The sequence below is a fragment of the Oikopleura dioica genome, chromosome PAR, assembly GCF_907165135.1.
Source record: "Oikopleura dioica chromosome PAR, OKI2018_I68_1.0, whole genome shotgun sequence".
NCBI lineage: Eukaryota > Metazoa > Chordata > Appendicularia > Copelata > Oikopleuridae > Oikopleura > Oikopleura dioica.
Genome location: NC_137293.1, coordinates 13,445,932 through 13,463,073, shown reverse-complemented (window position 1 = coordinate 13,463,073; position 17,142 = coordinate 13,445,932). Strand labels below are relative to the sequence as shown.

Genomic DNA, 17,142 nt, shown 5'->3' with positions numbered 1-17,142 from the left:
TGCAATAAAGGTGTTGTAAAAAGGCCACACCTACGCCAATTTTTATTTGTTCAAAATCTCCTTGGAATACGAAAAGTTTTTTAAGGTCAAGCACGAACAAGAGAGAACTCATTAGCATGAGAATTACGCAAACCCTACTGGAGTAGAGCCCCTTCCTCTTTTGGGTGACCAATTACGTCGAGGCGGAGGTGGTGAACCGCATTCTTGCATGTCGCCGCGGGTAGAACACTTTTCCTTTCGATTGAGAGGTTTATCGAAAATTTTTTTGTCCCTTTTCTACCTCAATCTTACCACCGAGACCATAGATCACGAAGATGAGGTTCCTTTTCATTTTGTTTGATTTGAGAACAAATTTCTTTTAGAATGTCTAACATTAAAGTGTTTGGAGGCTCCTCCCACCCAGAGCTCGTTCAAGAAATTTGCAGGAGGCTTCAGATCCCAGTCGGAAAGGCAAAATGCACCAAGTTTGCCAACGGGGAAACAAATGTTGAGATTCAAGAGTCCGTGCGAGGGGAAGATGTCTTTATTGTTCAGGTATCTTTGTAACCACCTATCCCGGTTGGTTAATTCGTTTGTCTGGTAGACAGGATGTTGCAGCGATGGAAGCAATGGGATCAAAGCCTCCATAAACGACCATCTGATGGAGCTGTTAATTATGATCAACGCCTGCAAAATCGCCTCTGCTCAGCGCGTGACAGCTCTCATCCCCAACTTCCCATACGCAAGACAAGACAAAAAGGACAAGTCTCGAGCTCCCATCACTGCAAAGCTCGTTGCGAATCAGCTCACCACGAGTGGAGCTGATCACATAATCACTATGGATTTACATGCTTCACAAATTCAGGTTATTTTCACTCTTGAAATAAAGCATCTGACTGTCTTCTTTTGACAGGGATTCTTCGATCTGCCCGTGGATAATCTCTATGCTGAGCCGCGTGTTGAACTCTGGATCAGAGAAAACGTGCCTCAGTTTGAGAATTGTGTGATTGTTTCTCCCGATGCTGGTGGAGCCAAGCGAGTTACATCTCTTGCTGATAAGCTCAATACAGACTTTGCGTTGATTCACAAAGAACGAAAGAAGGTACTTTTTCATTGACGTTTGCTTCGTTACTATTTGTTACAAAAGGCAAATGAAGTTGCAAACATGGTGCTTGTGGGCGATGTCCAAGGCCGACCTGCTATACTTCTTGACGATATGGCTGACACTTGTGGTCAGTAACGGCTTTTAAAATCAAGGATAAATTTCCTTTTAGGAACATTGAAAATGGCTGCCGATAAGCTGATCGAATCTGGTGCGACTGAAGTGTACGCCATCGTCACCCACGGAATATTCTCGAGGGACGCGATTGAGAAAATCAACTCGTCGAAAATTAAGTTCATCGCTGTGACGAACTCGATGCCACAAGAGAAGAACATGAAACTCTCGTCCAAGATCAAGATTATTGATATATCTGGGATCTTGGCGGAGACGATTCGGAGAACCCACAATGGCGAATCGGTAAGTTTCCGAATAACTACGATTTTCAAAGTTTTCAGGTCTCGTATCTCTTCTCCCACGCGTTCTAAGAAGACAAGAAGGCAACTGATAAGAACCTTGGCCTAGGTCTAGGATCTGGGGTGACAGGAGGTGATCTGAAATGAGTCGCCAGAAATGAATCACCAAAAGATGTGATCGGGTTTCTCGGATCACCCCAAAAAGGTGATCGAGTCCCGATCACCAAATCAATTTTTGGGAGTTCTTCGATCACCAAATTGGGGTGATCGGATCTCCTACGTCGAATTTCGGTTAATGAAGTTTTTTAATTTACTTTTTTATTCATTTTTTGTTTAACAAAAAACTTAATAAGTTTTTTCATAAAGTTATTTATTTCTTCCGACAAAAAGTCGCTTCAAGTATCAGAAAGCTTTCATTCATAATTGTTATCTTCCCTTGTGGTTTGACATCAGTTAAATCATTCTAAAACCTTTCGATTTTTCGATAGAGACCGCGAGAGAAATCTGGTGCAAAACGCCATCTTTCTTGAGAAATTTCACGAAAATTCGCACATTGCAAAAATTGGGTCAAACGGATTAACACCCTTCGAATTAATTGAGGGCATAAGTCACTGTGGTCGGTTTTACCGGCCCCGTGTATTGAGAAGTTAATCCTTTCATTTAAAGAAATTAGTTCCTTTTTGATTTTCCGAAAATTCAGAACCCTTACCGTTAGTAACTAATGGACCCAAAGTAAAGAGTAAGTAAGTAAATACAAAGTATTACTGAGTCGGATAAGAGGGTTGAAGCGTATTTCTTTCCCGGGGCGAGCCCTTTTCATGGTAGTAGAAAGTGAAATGGAGATTATCTCTTTAAATTTCAAATAAAGAGTGGTCAAAAGAGTGATTTGACATCAAAATATCCACTTCTGCCCTGACCATAATCACACGACTTTGGTGATCGAAAATGTTTGGATCACCAGTCAGAGGTGATCTCGATCACCTAAATCACCAAAAATTCAGGCGGGTGATCGGCTCCGATCACCTCGTTTAGGTGATCCGCGGAGCTCTATCACATCTTTCGGTGATTCATTTTCGGCGACTCATTTCAGATCACCTCCGGTCACCCCAGATCCTAGACCTAGACCTTGGCCATTACTAGAATTTACAAATTAATCCAATGACTCATCTGTCCAACTTTCCCCACTGCTTTACCCAGCTTAGATCCATACGAAACCCAACGTTGCATTTCAGTCAGTTTCAAAAAAGGTGTTTTAAACTCATTTTAAAACGATGAAAGAAAGTTTTCGAAAGTTCATATAATATCTAAAATACTGTTGCACTCCGATATTATCGCTCACAAATCTCCGTAGAGGAAGATTTATATCTGAAAGTTTATTGAATGGTCTGAATACATTAACGCGTGACGTGTTTAAAATCCCGAGTGATCATTTTTGCAGAATGTTGAGATCTCTGAATAGAGCGTTGAGGACGAGCAGTGTCAGGAATGTGACTTATAAAAGTGTGGCTCTCTCGGAAAATCATGAAGGATTTGAAGGCAGGTACTAAGGCTGATCTCAGCAAGAATCTAACATTTATTAATCACCTGCTAGAAATAGCTGATATTTAGATTTTTGAAGAATACCTCTCTACGAGGTTTAAATATTGTAAAATAGGTTTAAGCACGATAATATCACTCCGAACTCCTTTAGTTACGGATTAAGTTATCTTGATCATTACAGAATATTATTTTATTAACGATAGAACCGATTATCATCATTATTGTTTTCCCTTCAATTTTTATAGCATTTTGACCAAGTTTGTAGTCAGGGTTGCCCAATCGGACAAAAAATCTTGGTCTTGGCGATCCGATTCCGATCCGATCCGATTCGGACCTCGTCCAATCCGACCGATTACCGATCCGATTACCGATTCCGATCGGATTTTTCGGATTCCGATTAAAGTTCATGTCCGATCGGACAATTTTCCGATCGGAAAAATATTCGAAAATTTTCAAGTTAAAATTTCAATTTAGACTACTGAATATGAAGAAAAAACTCGGAAATATCAAGTTCTTTCGCTACAAACGCCCTTCTAACCATTTTACCTCTTATTTCCGTGAAAATTTATGGATAATTTTGGGTTTTCGGGGCTTGGATCCGCAACATTTGTACAAAACATATAAGGGTCCTGAAAGAGCTTTCATAAAAGCCGCCTCGGCGCTAGAATTTCCTAGAAACGAAGTAACAAATGGGCCATTTGAAATGGCGTTCGCAAAAACAACCATTTCAATGGTTGACATTCTCAATCTAACACTAAATCACCGTGACGAAGGTTTTAAAGGACGTAATTAAGCTCTTTTTTAAGAAAAACATGCCTAAAAATTGGTGAATTTACACAAATATTACTTTTTATAAGTGTATTTTAAGCCTAAGTCACGGATTTTAGTGGCTTTTGAATGAATGAATCCGACTTTTTTACCCATTTTCCGATCGGATTATCGGATCCGATTTTACCGATCGAAACCGATTTAACCGATCGGACATGACCAAATTTTCATTGCCTCGTCCGACCAATTACCGATCCGATTCCGATCGGATCGAATTTCCGATCGGATTCCGATCCGGTTGGGCAACCCTGTTTGTAGTTTTGATTGATGGGCGGAAACTAAGAGTGCCTCGAACGTCTCAGGTTCTCAAGATAAAATCACGCGATTTGGCAGAAATCGTAGCGCTAGAATGGGCTGGCCAAGAAGAGCGTAATCTCGCAAAGATTAAAAAACATTCACTTTACATGACACAGGTAAGTACTAATGCCACTGGATAATAGATCAAACTGATTTGTCTAGCTTTGCTACGCGGAGTCTGAACTTCGAGAAACAACGGATAAAGGAGAGCTCATTGAAGGCTTGCTGAAATATTTGCAAACAGACACTTGCCTGTTCCGTTCGCCTTCCACAGATGCAGATTCGCTTGATGGTACTCCAGCAATAAACCTCGTTGAAGCGCAGGATAAAGAATGGACACCAGTTCAAGAGTGGTTTGAGGAGCGCTTCAGAACCAAGGAAAAGTTCTAAAAATGCTGTCTCGATTGAATTCCAGAAAGAAACAAACTTGAAACTCTAAAAAGCTCGAAGTTGCAAAGGGTTTCCGCCTCCCAACCGTCCCTGACGAAGCTTACAAGAATCTCCAGAACCATCTGAACAGTTACGATGTTGGAGTTTTAATCGCTCTCGAGAAAATGTGTCTTGCTTTGAAATCGATGATGCTAAGTTTAATGGTTATTGAGCGAAAGCTGTCTATTGAAGAATGTGTCCGTCTCAGGTGCAATCATAAACTTGCTTCGAACTCTTATTTTTTAATAGTCGCCTCGAAAATGAGTACCAGAAAGAAACATGGGGTACAGTTGAGTACCACCACACCGTGGAAGAATGTGACATTCGCGCTAAAGTTGCTGCTCAAGCATTATTTATTCGATTCTCTGTTGAGGACATCGACTCCGATCCAAAACTTATCTCTGACTACACTCTCTAGAATTTTTAATTTATATAATTATAGGCGCTTTTTGATTTGAATAAATTTAGAGCTTGAGTTTTAAAAAATGTCAAACGACGCCGCCCTTGATGAGATCCGACGACAGCGAATGGCCCAACTTCAGGTGCAAAACGATTAAGATAGTACTTTTTAAACAGTCAAAAGGGAGGAGCCCAGGATCAGCAGAAGCGACAGCAGATGGAAGACATGACCAATTCCATGCTTGGTCAGATTCTTGATCAATCCGCTCGAGCTCGACTCAACAACGTCGCTCTTGTCAACCCACAGAAGGCAAAGCAAACTGAAGCTATGCTCATGCAAATGGCTAGATCTGGAAAGGTTTCTTCTTGATTTGGATACATTTGAGATAATTTGTCTTCCATAGATTCAGTCAAAGCTGAACGAGAGCTCACTTGGTGACATTCTCAACCAAATCGCATCTACTCAGCAAAAGACAACCGTCAAGTTTGAGCGCCGAAGAGTCATGGACTCTGACGACTCCGATTCCGATTATTAGATCTAACTTCCTACTCTCAAAGCCTGAAGACTAATAGATACACACCAGAATGCATTCTCGTAATAATCCCTTTCTTTCTGACTAGCCAAATTGACAATTTCCCTATTATATTTATTGTTTTTACTTCAGTTCAAATTCACAAAGTAGCTTGTTCATGTTCTAAATTAGCTGTTCAATGATTTGGTCTCTTGGCTCAATTTTATTAAAGATTTTTCAGAATGGAAAAATATGAAAGTTATCAGACAGACTGGGAGAGCTCGGAAGGGCCTCCTAATTTTGACATGGAAGATCATATTAGAGACACTTGGACTTGGTTCAAGGACGTTTTAAAATCGCCTAAGGTAAGAAATACTGATAAATTGGAAATTTACAGTCTCAGTTTGTTGTTGCACCAATGGTTGATGCATCAGAACTTCCGTGGCGAGTCCTGAGTCGACGCTATAGCTCGGAACTATGTTATACTCCGATGTTCCACGCAGCTAATTACATAAAAGACGCGACTTATCGCCGTGAGAATTTTCCCGATACCGGAGATCTTGAACAGGGCTCTCCAGAGTTCGACAGGCCTTTGTTCGTCCAGTTTTGCGCGAATGATGTCAATGCCTTCAGGTATTTGAAAGCTATTTACGGAAGTTAATCAAGAGTAGTACAGCTGCAAAAATGGTGGAAGATCGTTGCGACGCGGTTGATTTGAATCTCGGCTGTCCTCAGATGATCGCCAAGCGGGGCCATTACGGGGCGCACATGATGGAAGACTGGTCCAATATTAGAAAGATGATTGAAGAGGTAAAACTTGCTAATTATGATTTAACGGCTGAGCTTTGATAAGCCCGATATTATAGGCCCGAAAAGTCGCGAAAGTAAGAATCACAGCGAAGATTAGAAAATTTGAGGATGAATCTATCACATTGAGGCTAGGCTCAAAATATAATTAAATTTACGAATATACTGACGTTACAAAAATATTATCAACCCTCGAAAGATATGCGAAAATGCTCGAAAACGCTGGCGTAAGTTTGCTGACAATCCACGGGCGCACTCGAGATCAACGAGGACCAAACACTGGCCTTGCTGACTGGCAAATCATCAAAAAAGTAAAAGACGCCTTAAGAGTTCCTGTTATCGCAAATGGAAACATACAGTGCTTGCAACACGCGCTAGACTGTATCGAACAAACAGGAGTTGATGGAATTATGACGGCAGAAGGAAACCTTTACAATCCAGCTCTTTTCTCTGGTATTTCTCCGCCAGCTTGGAAAATAGCGACAGAATACATCGAAATCGCTAGAAAATACAAGTTACCAGCGTTGAGCTGTATTCGAGGCCATATCTTCAAAATTCTACATCACGTGTTTCAGCAAGAAGAGCACCGAGATCTCAGAGATAAACTTGCACAAGCAAATGACTTCGAAGAAATCGGAAGTGTAGCAGAAGAAGCTAAAAAGACTTGAGAAGTTAGACGAAAATACGGACTTCGACTCGCCAAAAGTTATGGACGACTTGTTGAAGCTACCTTATTGGAGATGCAAGCCTTACGTTCGACCGAAGCCTTCGGAAACAACAGAACAAAACTCAAGAAAGCGTAACTCGGGCATGATCGAGGAAAATTTGAAAAGAAAGAAACATAAAGAACAGAAAAAAGCGAAGTTTCAAGAGAAAATGGCAAAAGAGGTGAGAATAATTTTAAATCGCGGGAGAAATATAACGATTTAGGGAGTGAAGCCAAAATACGAGATGTGCGTCAAGTGCCCTGGAAATCCGCGCGGTTTAAAATGTGGATTTTTATTTTGCAAAGCCTGTTGTAGGAAACGATTAGGTAACTCCGAAAGGGGAAGCGGGATTTATACTTTTGTTAGAGTACGACGATACAGATTGCCCCGGTCACAGAATTTACGGCAAAGCATCGCGAGAAGCTCATTTGAAAGAACGAAAACTGAGAGAAGCTGTTCAAGTCGAAAGCGCTGCATAAACAAGTGTAAAGCATCTTCACTGATTTGTTTACTGCTTAGAATGTCTGAAAGAATAAAGTTGAACAGCGGCGAAACGCCGGCAGAAAAACCCGATCAAATACCAGGGCAAATTCCATTTGTTCAATTTGAGGAAAAGGAGCTTGAAGAATTCGATCCTAGCGCAGGGATGGAAACAGCAGAGGACTACTTGAAATCAGTGATACTTGAGGCACGCAACGAGCCGGATTTCACGAGAGCAGATAAGGCGCAAATACCTATTAGTCCATCGAAAAAACTAGAAACTGGTTGAACGGATCTTTTTTATCCTATTTTATAAACTCATTCGCTTATTGAACCACTAACAAGACAGGAAGGATCTAACATTCAAGCAGCTATCATCATCAAGTTATATTTCCGCAGTGAATTTCATGAAGGATGATAAAGTCGACCCAAAATACCTCCCATCGAAGGCATGGAAAGCCGACCGTTTGCGGTTGTTTACTAATGTCCGGCTCAAGGTATTTTCTTGAATATTTTTTCGGTGAACGGACTTTTCGTGATTCAGGTGGGCACTCATGCAGGAAAACTGAAATCGATCCGTCGGGAGTCAAAGAAACGCCCTCGCTTGCCCATTTTCCCACTACCAGGTTCGCTCGTTCATCATATTTAGCCCCACTCAAGCATGTTAAGAGCCATATGATTTTGAAGCGTGGCAGAAAATTATCTTTGGCAAGCGCGTTCCATACGTTGACTTCGAAGGGCGAAGCGGGGTAAACCAGGAAGAGGGTGATTCTGAAGAAAGCGCGAAGCAGCTCGAAGAAAATCTTGAGTTCGCAGATCGCATTGTTGATATTGACAAGCTTGACCATGGCTAGGATTTTCAATTATGCTTTGATTAGATGAGTACATATAAACAAGACAAAGAATGATATGTAAATCCGCGAAAAAGAATGCCGCCGGTGCTTCGAGTAGTACTGCGGCTCACGTCACATCAAATAAGCGGTCTGTTTGATCTCTTCGCCGAGCTCATCCAAGCGAACCAAGGGACGCGTTCATTATCTGCTTAGTTCTAGCACTTAGTAATCTCCCGAGGTGCAAGTATCTCCATAATTTGTTAAAAACGTCAAAAAGCTCTTCAAGTCGATCTAGCTGAATGGATCTTTGCAGTTCTATGCATCCAGCAAACTCCTTATGAACCAGCTGTTGCGTCACGAATACGAGGAATCTGCAGAAATTGCCGAAAAGTCCGCTATCAAATTGTGAGTTATCTTTATTTTAATTGTTTCAAGCAAGTTAGAAAGTGTAGCAGTTTTCTGTTAAAAGTTTTGACATCTTTCTTGAGTGGCGATAATGGCCTCAATTATGGAACTTCGGTAGCCAAGTTTTTCGAGTGTCCGCACGCCGGCCATTGTGCAGCCACCTGGAGATGTTACCGCATCTGAAAGATTGTGATTTCCGCGGGTCTCGTAGATAAGAGCCAATTGAAAGTTTTTATCGCACCCATATTTTCTTGAATTTTGAGACATTTTAGTACCTTTTAAAACGGCTGGATGTTTTTCTGTCTGAGCGGCCATCTGAGCCGCGCCAAGGATGGTTTGAACTGCGACTTTTGTAGCGTAGTCTCGCGATAAACCTCCGTGAACTCCTGCGTCAGCCATTGCTTCCGCCATCATGTAAACGTAGGCAATTCCTGAACCAGAAAGAGCTCTAAAGAACGATTTTATGTCGTTTTTCAATTTTGATATTTACGTGAATGCATCAAATCCTTTTTCTGGCAGGATATCTACTGCTCCATTTGTAGCATTGAACAACTCTTGAATTTCTTGAAAGTCTTCTTTCGTGACAGCTTCGTTTGCGCAAAGAGCGGCGGCTCCATGTCCGATTGAACATGCCGTGTTGACCATAACACGGACAACTTTTGCTTTTCCACATAAACTTTCAAGTTTGTCAAGTTTCTGCCCAGCAATAACAGAAATGACTGTTTGATCCTCTTGAAGTTTGGAGAGCTCGTTTGCAATTTCGGGAAGAATTTGCGGCTGAAATATTATTTTTGAAAGTTCAGATTTGAAATATACCTTGACAGATAAAAGGATGAATTTTGCATTTTCAATTACTTCTTTATTATCTTCTTTACATTTGGCTCCGAAGCTCTTCCATTTAGCCTCGTAGCTTTCTTTTTCGAAGACAGGATCGCTTACAATTACATCTGATCCTCTAATCACCCCAGCTTAATTTTTGTTATCAAATTCTGGTAATTATTAATCAAATGTACCTTTCACAGCTCCACTCTTGATAGCGTATCCCATTTGTCCGCCTCCAAGGACTCCCCACTTGAAAGCTCTCATTTTGTTTAAAAAAGTTAAAGGTCGTTTTTTGCGAAATTTTGGCGGAGGGTACGATCACGATTTGGTCAAAAATCCGAATGAGCTTTAGGCCCTTAGACTTGAGACTTGCTCTGCAAAAGACGTCGACGGTGTTCAAGAGTACACAGCGGTCTTTTTACGTAATTGGTAGAGTTTATCACTAGTCTTAGCTAAGTCTCACGCGTGCATTTATTATGGTTCGATGGACTAGGAAATTTCCCTTTTTGCAATCAAAAAAGTAGCTTCTAATAAAAAATAAGACTTGTCTAAATTGCTAAAATGTAGACTGGGTGTCAACCGCATTTTATCACAAGTTTTTGTATTTATGGTAATGTTTCCATTTTAGATTCAAAATGGTGAAGCCGACGCCCGAAAAGAAGAAATCACAGGCCTCAACTTCATCATTTTACTAATTTCTAACTTCTTTGATCAGAAGGATTTATCTGACTAGACTGCCTTTCACTGAAAAACACATGAACGTTTACCTTTTATAAATATATTTACATGAAATTGAACGCCTTCTTTGCATCTGATAAAGCTGGGAAGAACATTTGACGAGCAATTTTCTTTCCGGGGATCAATAAGCTTTAGTTTACTAAATATGCTGATTCGAAATAGTAGCTTGCTGGCTTGCCTCCAATTCTAGCGCATTTTCCCACGCTATCCGATACACCCTGCGCCCATGGACTCGGCTCATCTTTCCTTTGCAAAAAGATTGCTTGAAGTTTAATTAGAGCGATTTCTATGCTAATTAAATATCCCTTCTTATATTCGTAAAATCTCCCAGACAGGAAGGCTCTATGCCGCGGTGCGAAAAAGGGTTGACCATGTGCCAAAAATTTCACGGAACGGGGCATAATTCTACCCAAAATAAAACAAAGTGAATTGAATTGACGGCGCGTGGATCGGATATGAATTCACATGTGGCGGAAGGAGGGGGTTTTAGCCGCGCATATTATCGTGAGCTTGGTGACAAAAGCTTATTCTTATCTACAAAAAGGGAGCAGTTTTGCGTTGTTTACTAAATAAGCTGTGATAAGACTTAATTGAGATAGAGAGGAGCATTTTCATTCGTGATCGGATTTTTCCACGAGAACAGCTCGACTTTGTTTGTCCTGAATCTATTATTCAACGAAGTGAGCTTTAATTTTGTTTTGCTACTTGAGGCTGCATTTTTGATGCAGGTGTATATGTAACAAAAAATAACTAGTGGTCACTTAGTAACGATAACAATACCTGCGTGCATAAACTGCTCACACTTAGAGCTTGAGTGCTTCGGCGGTCGATTTGCACGGTGATAATGTCACCACAAAAGGCCTTTTTTGGAGCTGCTTGGTTTTACTTGACTCAAGCTTATGGAATTTCATTGTGAACAAAATAAGAATGCCGAGTTAAATTTATAATCTTTGGACTAGAAGAAGCTCAGACATCGAAAAACGTCGAGATTATGCTTTGAAATGCTTGAGATGTCACTTTTTGACATTCGATGCTCTTCTTTTGCCCGGCTTTCGGGCTGTCAATATTATTATTTCTGGAATTTGTGTATCTTTATGCAAGTGACAATAACCATTTTGGGGCTCTTGAAAGCAGCTGCATGAAAGCCACTCATTCACCAAAAGGGTCTGTTCTAGTTGGCTAAGTAATTTCGCCAAGTGGCGTAAAAGCAGCACCTCGTAGCTCAAAAGGGCATTTGGCGTGATGCCAAGGCGCCAAACTAAAGCGGAAAATTCTGTTTTGCAATTCTTGACACTAACCCGTTTAGGGGGAGTCTCGGACATGAAACTTTAATTGATCCGATTTATGAAACAAGGGAGTCAAAATATTTGATGCGTGCCTTTACCCTGCTGAATGAAAGGAAAAGACAAGTCGTTTTTATTAACATTTTCAATGTTTATTGTTTCGTTCAAGCAACAATTTGGTAGTCTCGTTTGTTGTTGTAGTTTGTTTGAAAATTGGCCTCTGTATAATAATACATATTATCATAGTGGAATGTTGGCCGTGCTATAGGTGAAGACTATGAGTGTGCCTAAATTTCGTTTTTCTAAGATTTTGGCTAAACGGTGGGCAAAATTTTTCGAGGTAACAATAAAAGGCTAAGGCCCTTAGAAAGGGCGCGCTACGTTTAGCCATCGCTAGCTTACTGGTAGCAGTACAGTATTTTGTTGTGTTGAAGTAGAACAGAATGATCCACTAGGTAAACTGGCCAATAATAATGTTATTAATCTTTTTATTTAAAATTGCTTGGCACAATGAGCTACTACCGCAGCAAATCGTGTCTGCTAGACATTGTCTAGGAATGAAATCCTTCAAAACGAAATGGTAGGAAAAGCAGGGGCTCACATTTATACAAAAATGGTCGAGAATTAGGAGAAGAGAGGAGGAAGGTTTTTATACATAGTACGGGGAAAATAGTTTATCTAAGCAGGAGGGGTAAACCGGATTGAACGATTTCCGGTTTGGTAATTTTTCAATTAGAAGAACTTTTGTAAACGCTTTATACTTAAATAGGCGAGTTTTTTAACCGGCTGTTTGACACAACAGAGGGGTGAGGAGATAAATGGATTAAAGATTGTCCGTATTGGGTGTGTGGATGAGGATATTACTGGATATCAGGAGGGTATGGGGAAATATAGGTGTTGATTGTCCATGTTTTGTTTTGCAACAGCAGGTGGCGACAGGGCACAGAGTTTAGGCATTAGACTGCGTCGTCTCCAGCATCCCCTCCCTCTCCATCTGGCTAAAAAGATAATGTTATTTTTTGATCATTGAACGGATAGAAAGATCAGATGAGCCTGAACTCAAATGTCTTGGTTGATTGTATTAAAAAGTAGTAAAACAAACATGCTTGATTTTAAACTGCCCTTCTAGTGCTAACATGGCGAAGCATGTTGAAGCAATTTAGGGGTTGAAAGGGCTACGACAATACTGGACTATAACTGGACTACAGATTGTCTACGAGTAGTAGGAATTTGACAATTACCACGGGAGAAGTTTGCTGTGAAATTTAGTGGTGTCTAATTCGGCCATATGAGCTCTATAAAGTTAGTTTAGCAAAAGTCTGCGGGACGAGTCTGTCGATGATGGCCACAGGCTCGACAAGGACTTTGTCTAGGGTTCAAAAGTTTCAAGAGTCTGATTCTAGGGCAATCGCGAATGTGGACCCCAGGCCTGGTGACGCTGAAAGGCGCTCCCATGGGAAGGCCTGTCGGTCGGCCACAGTGATTCACAAGATGGATGTGGTTCGAATACTGTGTAATTAACCACAGGCGATCTTCAAAGAAAAACATAATTAGCAAAATTGAGGGTATTGAATTCCATACTAGTGAAGAAAAAGAATGAAACTCATGCGATTTGTTGATGATTTTCAAATCTTACTTTAATGCTCCCGCAGAAGAGTTAGCTGATCAAACTATACACAATTTAGTTCTCTTTTATCGCGACAGCTAGCCATAAATGTCCCTTTATCACCAGAATTTACAAGATAGCACCAGAGTCTACTTTCGGACTTGACTCTTTACTTACTTCAGAAGCTTGAAGCGGCTGTTTCTCGGCATCAGCCGCATCATCACCCTCTTCAACGCAAGTATCACTACAAACAGTTGTTAGATCACACACAAAACGACACACGAAAATCTCATGCGGACAGCTTGGCGTAAAACCGCGCTAGCACGTCTTCTGTTTATACTTACTCCTTATCCTGTTGCTGCTTGCGGCAGAAGAACACAGCGGCGCCGACGATGATGAGAATGGCGGGAATAGCAATAACGATACCAACGATGGCACCTGAAAGAAATTTTGTGGTTAGAATATTGGAACAGCGCCAGACCAAGTCCCGAGGCGATATTTTTAAATTTACTAGAAATCCGATTTTAATAACTTACCAGTTCCGAGGGATGCGTTTCGGGATGGTTGGCAGCAGGCTGGTTCGTGATCAGCGTTGACTTGAGCGACTGCAGTTCGAACTCCGTAAGAGTTGCTGGCGGAGCAAGTGAACTAAGTTAATCATAAGATATTCGCTTAAATTGATCAATTTTACCTCAGTTGGTTCGCTGAGCTTGACGAGGTTGCTGAAGAGGAGAAGAGATCCATTTTCCTTAGGAAGCTGCTCGCTCTGAGCGAAAGTTTCCTCAAGACCGACTGGTCCTTGCCAGCTGACTAAAATTAGGTTGTAAGTGATCAATCACTTCAATGCTTGTCTTACTTTTGCAGGCATTCTCACGTGGGCCAGCAACAACGCACATGATGCTCAAACTGGCGTGCTCGCCTTCGCCAGAGGTGCCGGCAACAGGCTCTTCAGTTCGGACAACGCATGGGCCATCAACGCTGAGTTCGAAGGAGTCAGACTGGGAACCGGCAGTGTTGGTAGCAGTGCAGGTGTATTCAGCTTCATCGTTATAGGTAACCTTGCCAAGGACGAGGTCTTTCTCGGAGATAACAGTGCTAGAGCCAGCTCGAGTCCACTGAATCTTTGGAGCTGGGTTTCCACTGGCAGAACAGGACTTTCGGTATTCCTTGTCGTATTCAGCTTCATCATCGGTACCGGCGGCGGGGGCATCAATGTCTATGGATGCGTTAGATTCATTTAAAAATAAGAATTCAACTCACAGTAAACATCGACGGAGGCAACATCGGAGATAGCCAGACCAGCAGTGAAAGTTTCGTTAGCGGGGCTGTTATTGGAAGCTTCACAAGTAAGCTGGACCTTCTCATTTCGGGCAGCGACAATGGCGTCTTCCTCCTTAAATTTACATTTTAAATGAGCTACTAAAAGTTCGATCTTACGGAGATGACGGTTCCATCAAGACTTCGGATTTGAACAAGTGGAGCGGGGTTTCCGTTAGCCTGGCAGGACACCTGGTAGCTGTTGCCCTCGATAACGTAGTAGTCTTCATCGGAGATAGCAGTAGCGCCACCGGTGACTTCAATGCTAGCCTCATTGGTGTAGTCTAAAATGAGAATCAAAATACGCTGTGGGTTTGGCTGACTTACAGAAGACTTCGACAGCGAAAGTAGACTCTTCATCGTTTTCAACAGTGACGGCAGTGGGGGCAGCGACAGAGATGCAAGAAACTTCAGCACCATCGAACTGGCCCTCAGGGGCAAGAGTAAGAGTGGCGGAGGCATCAAAGGTTCCATCACCGTTAGGGGTGACATCGGCGGCATCAACAGCGTGCTCAACGCCGTTCAAGAGGAAGGTGACGGTGGCGGGCTCTGGGTAGACGGATCGGACAACGCACTCGGCGACATCGTAGCTCTCCTGAGCAGGGATAGTTTCATTTCCAATTCGTTGGTCTCGGCCTTCAAGGACGTCCTCAATGGTAGCGAGTTCGACGGCTTGGGCGTTTTCTAGAGATTGAGTAATGTACTGTTATTAAAAAAGTGTTTCTTACGGTAGACAGTGAGCTCGACGTTCTGTTCACCGTAGGTTCCTCCCCAGTGGACTTCGCAGGAGTATTCGAGACCATCGTGGCCAATGGTGACTTCGGGAATGACAAGAGAAGCGGATTGAGCTAAATATGAATGTAAAGAGAGAGATTGGATTTATGGTTGTGTGGTTTTACAATGACTTGTAATTGATGATTTTGTGTGGACAAAGATAACTCTTTAATTGTGACGGAGTGCGATTTTGGTGATTTAAAATTATGAAATGGAAATTTGTGGACTTGATGATCCATTGAGAGCTGACTTGAATTGCTTGTTACCACAACAAAGTGGGACAAAAAGGGTGGCGTGAAGCCAAAAATTTTTTCTTTTCAGTGAATTTTTGAATAACTCGACGGATAATAATGATGAATTTTTACGAAACATGCGTGGAATTGCTAAAGCCTAATGATTATACTATAAGACGTACTTCGTGTAGGGTCAAAATCAGAGGCTAAATAGGAGTGGTTAGTCAAGGATAATTATTAGATTCAGGAGGCTATTCCTTCGACTAATAGCAAATTTGGAACTTACCATCGAAGTCGCCATTGAAGATGAGGCCCTCAGCATATCGGGTCTTGTACATCTGGGGTTCCTGGCCGACTCGCCACGAGAGGAGCGACTTGTGGTTGTTGTCGTTGATATCGAGTTTCCAGAAGAGCTGGAAGTTGTCAGGGTTGAACTCAGCTAAAATAAAATGTTATCAATGTTCAGTATATTGTCACACGACAAAGCAAGAGCTATTTCATTAGAGGCAACAAATCATTGAACAAAAACATCACTTGTTTTTTCAGGCGGCTTAGTAAAATAATCATAACCCAAGGCGACACAAAAAAGTGCTCCTTACGATGTCCCAATTCCTCCGATGCCTCCCAGGCCTGTCTGCACTGTTCAACGCTATCATAATCATCTTCAACTCCTTCGTAGTCGCAGAATACTAATTTTACAGCTTTGAATAAACGCGAAAATATTAACAGAACAACGAAACACAAAAGAATTAATGGTTATTCATGCTGTTTTCAAATTTGGGTTAGGTTATTAGTGGATCAGTATTTATAAACTTATGATGTCGCCACCCGCCAGTTGATTTATTTCGAGGTCACCATTTGTCAAAAGTGCGAGCATATTATTGTTAGTCTATTTTACCTTCGGAGTCGACTGGGAGATTCCATGAGCAAGTGAGGGTGGTGTTGCCGCCGGCCTCAATGTAGTCTTCGCTGCCGATAACGTCGACGGTGACCATTGTGTTGGCACTTGACGAGTCAATCTGTGCGAGCGCTAGAATTTCTTTAGAAAGGCGTTCGAATACGAAGAAATATTACCTGCCGCCGCTTGTGCCATAAGAAGCTTCATTGTGTGAGTTATTGCACTATTCTTATTTGAATACTAAGTTTGCAGCCGAACGTCGTCGAGGTCTAGTGCAAACCTTTTACTCAATCCAATCTGAAAACAAGTTCTTCGTTAGAAAAATCTCTCGGTGCGATGAATAATCCCTCTGTCGCAGAATAGTTATTTTTGAAATACGCGGTGGAATTCTCGCTAATCGGAATCGGGGAACGGAGGTTTTCTCTACGGATGATTTAGTCGGGTTCCGCATGACCGGTCGCCACCGCCGGTGATCACCGGGTCGCTAGCGACAGGTCAAACGGCCTTTCAAACAATTTTGATTTGAGTTCGATTTTATGGATTAGGGTCTTGTAAAACGATTAATGTACGGCTGACATTTCGGTACAAAAATTAACCATAATCAGCTCTAGATATCCAAAAGTTCTTTTCAAAACTATTTTCTCTTCACTATGCTCATTCAAGCGCTACGACTTTGAGCTATTTTTCATATTGAATATCGCCTTTGTGGGAAGGGCGCAATCACTCCGCGCCATTTCTAGT

The 17,142-nt window shown here is 41.7% G+C and overlaps 7 protein-coding genes and 1 long non-coding RNA gene across 13 annotated transcripts in view; 6 read left to right on the top strand and 2 right to left on the bottom strand.

Annotated features, from left to right (window-relative positions):
• The window catches only part of LOC145703912 (E3 ubiquitin-protein ligase ubr3-like), a 40,164-nt gene that overhangs the window by 12,951 nt on the left and 10,071 nt on the right, over positions 1–17,142 (bottom strand). Inside the window, exons 2-17 of one of the 6 annotated variants that reach the window (XM_081781311.1) lie at positions 16,578–16,698; positions 16,402–16,533; positions 16,103–16,192; positions 15,790–15,942; positions 15,686–15,709; positions 15,225–15,344; positions 14,824–15,180; positions 14,617–14,780; positions 14,440–14,572; positions 14,036–14,395; positions 13,871–13,989; positions 13,716–13,827; positions 13,524–13,617; positions 13,357–13,423; positions 12,815–12,868; positions 12,484–12,571 (exon numbers count right to left, since the gene is read on the bottom strand). The exons of 1 other annotated variant lie outside the window; for it this stretch is intronic. In XM_081781311.1, the coding sequence (XP_081637437.1) occupies positions 12,839–12,868; positions 13,357–13,423; positions 13,524–13,617; positions 13,716–13,827; positions 13,871–13,989; positions 14,036–14,395; positions 14,440–14,572; positions 14,617–14,780; positions 14,824–15,180; positions 15,225–15,344; positions 15,686–15,709; positions 15,790–15,942; positions 16,103–16,192; positions 16,402–16,533; positions 16,578–16,608 (1,986 nt within the window). In that variant the 5' untranslated portion in view covers positions 16,609–16,698 and the 3' untranslated portion in view covers positions 12,484–12,571; positions 12,815–12,838. Of the gene's footprint in view, positions 1–12,483; positions 12,572–12,814; positions 12,869–13,356; positions 13,424–13,523; positions 13,618–13,715; positions 13,828–13,870; positions 13,990–14,035; positions 14,396–14,439; positions 14,573–14,616; positions 14,781–14,823; positions 15,181–15,224; positions 15,345–15,685; positions 15,710–15,789; positions 15,943–16,102; positions 16,193–16,401; positions 16,534–16,577; positions 16,699–17,142 lie in introns of those variants that run through there. 4 more of the 6 variants (XM_081781310.1, XM_081781314.1, XM_081781312.1 and 1 more) reach the window with 4 other exon arrangements.
• On the top strand, positions 296–2,760 carry LOC145704985 (ribose-phosphate pyrophosphokinase 2-like). Its single transcript, XM_081782441.1, has 8 exons — positions 296–319; positions 363–534; positions 584–844; positions 893–1,081; positions 1,127–1,211; positions 1,254–1,498; positions 1,537–1,593; positions 2,620–2,760. Exons 1-7 carry the CDS (start codon positions 315–317, stop codon positions 1,564–1,566), a joined length of 987 nt encoding a protein of 328 aa, XP_081638567.1. The 5' UTR covers positions 296–314; the 3' UTR covers positions 1,567–1,593; positions 2,620–2,760.
• Positions 2,905–5,012, top strand: LOC145704990 (ATP synthase mitochondrial F1 complex assembly factor 2-like). Its single transcript, XM_081782445.1, has 5 exons — positions 2,905–3,030; positions 4,120–4,274; positions 4,321–4,525; positions 4,591–4,795; positions 4,837–5,012. The coding sequence occupies exons 1-5, from the start codon at positions 2,934–2,936 to the stop codon at positions 5,003–5,005; spliced, it is 831 nt and encodes a 276-aa protein (XP_081638571.1). The 5' UTR covers positions 2,905–2,933; the 3' UTR covers positions 5,006–5,012.
• Positions 5,021–5,701, top strand: LOC145704988 (programmed cell death protein 5-like). Its single transcript, XM_081782443.1, has 3 exons — positions 5,021–5,129; positions 5,171–5,344; positions 5,391–5,701. Exons 1-3 carry the CDS (start codon positions 5,073–5,075, stop codon positions 5,520–5,522), a joined length of 363 nt encoding a protein of 120 aa, XP_081638569.1. The 5' UTR covers positions 5,021–5,072; the 3' UTR covers positions 5,523–5,701.
• Positions 5,716–7,517, top strand: LOC145704989 (tRNA-dihydrouridine(16/17) synthase [NAD(P)(+)]-like). The gene is given in 8 exon segments (XM_081782444.1): positions 5,716–5,863; positions 5,902–6,131; positions 6,170–6,308; positions 6,365–6,435; positions 6,505–6,969; positions 6,971–7,193; positions 7,236–7,338; positions 7,379–7,517. Coding segments are annotated over 8 exon segments (1,467 nt in total). The 5' UTR covers positions 5,716–5,740; the 3' UTR covers positions 7,492–7,517.
• Positions 7,525–8,538, top strand: LOC145701961 (gem-associated protein 2-like). The gene is made up of 5 exons (XM_081779174.1): positions 7,525–7,771; positions 7,839–7,989; positions 8,037–8,118; positions 8,162–8,342; positions 8,421–8,538. Exons 1-5 carry the CDS (start codon positions 7,533–7,535, stop codon positions 8,536–8,538), a joined length of 771 nt encoding a protein of 256 aa, XP_081635300.1. The 5' UTR covers positions 7,525–7,532.
• LOC145704991 (uncharacterized) lies at positions 8,600–10,347 on the top strand. Its single transcript, XR_014134537.1, has 2 exons — positions 8,600–8,730; positions 10,181–10,347. It is a non-coding gene; the product is annotated as an uncharacterized LOC145704991 (long non-coding RNA).
• On the bottom strand, positions 8,724–9,923 carry LOC145704986 (pyrroline-5-carboxylate reductase-like). Its single transcript, XM_081782442.1, has 5 exons — positions 9,744–9,923; positions 9,547–9,698; positions 9,221–9,507; positions 9,006–9,178; positions 8,724–8,909 (listed from the first exon to the last, which is right to left on the bottom strand). Exons 1-5 carry the CDS (start codon positions 9,814–9,816, stop codon positions 8,788–8,790), a joined length of 807 nt encoding a protein of 268 aa, XP_081638568.1. The 5' UTR covers positions 9,817–9,923; the 3' UTR covers positions 8,724–8,787.

Bases quoted from the DNA above. Each gene is read 5' to 3' on its own strand.
- LOC145704986 (XM_081782442.1), bottom strand. From the start codon at position 9,816: ATGAGAGCTTTCAAGTGGGGAGTCCTTGGAGGCGGACAAATGGGATAC. The intron at 9,699-9,743 runs GTACATTTGATT...ACAAAAATTAAG, and splicing joins CAAGAGTGGAGCTGTGAAAG to CTGGGGTGATTAGAGGATCA. The intron at 9,179-9,220 runs GTAAATATCAAA...ATCGTTCTTTAG, and splicing joins AAAGGATTTGATGCATTCAC to AGCTCTTTCTGGTTCAGGAA.
- LOC145704988 (XM_081782443.1), top strand. From the start codon at position 5,073: ATGTCAAACGACGCCGCCCTTGATGAGATCCGACGACAGCGAATGGCC. The intron at 5,130-5,170 runs GTGCAAAACGAT...AACAGTCAAAAG, and splicing joins AGCGAATGGCCCAACTTCAG to GGAGGAGCCCAGGATCAGCA. The intron at 5,345-5,390 runs GTTTCTTCTTGA...TGTCTTCCATAG, and splicing joins AAATGGCTAGATCTGGAAAG to ATTCAGTCAAAGCTGAACGA.
- LOC145704990 (XM_081782445.1), top strand. From the start codon at position 2,934: ATGTTGAGATCTCTGAATAGAGCGTTGAGGACGAGCAGTGTCAGGAAT. The intron at 4,526-4,590 runs TCAGAACCAAGG...AACAAACTTGAA, and splicing joins AGAGTGGTTTGAGGAGCGCT to ACTCTAAAAAGCTCGAAGTT. The intron at 4,796-4,836 runs GTGCAATCATAA...ATTTTTTAATAG, and splicing joins GAAGAATGTGTCCGTCTCAG to TCGCCTCGAAAATGAGTACC.
- LOC145704985 (XM_081782441.1), top strand. The intron at 1,212-1,253 runs GTCAGTAACGGC...ATTTCCTTTTAG, and splicing joins CGATATGGCTGACACTTGTG to GAACATTGAAAATGGCTGCC. The intron at 1,499-1,536 runs GTAAGTTTCCGA...CAAAGTTTTCAG, and splicing joins GAACCCACAATGGCGAATCG to GTCTCGTATCTCTTCTCCCA.
- LOC145701961 (XM_081779174.1), top strand. From the start codon at position 7,533: ATGTCTGAAAGAATAAAGTTGAACAGCGGCGAAACGCCGGCAGAAAAA. The intron at 7,772-7,838 runs AACTGGTTGAAC...CCACTAACAAGA, and splicing joins AGTCCATCGAAAAAACTAGA to CAGGAAGGATCTAACATTCA. The intron at 8,119-8,161 runs GTTCGCTCGTTC...AAGCATGTTAAG, and splicing joins GCCCATTTTCCCACTACCAG to AGCCATATGATTTTGAAGCG.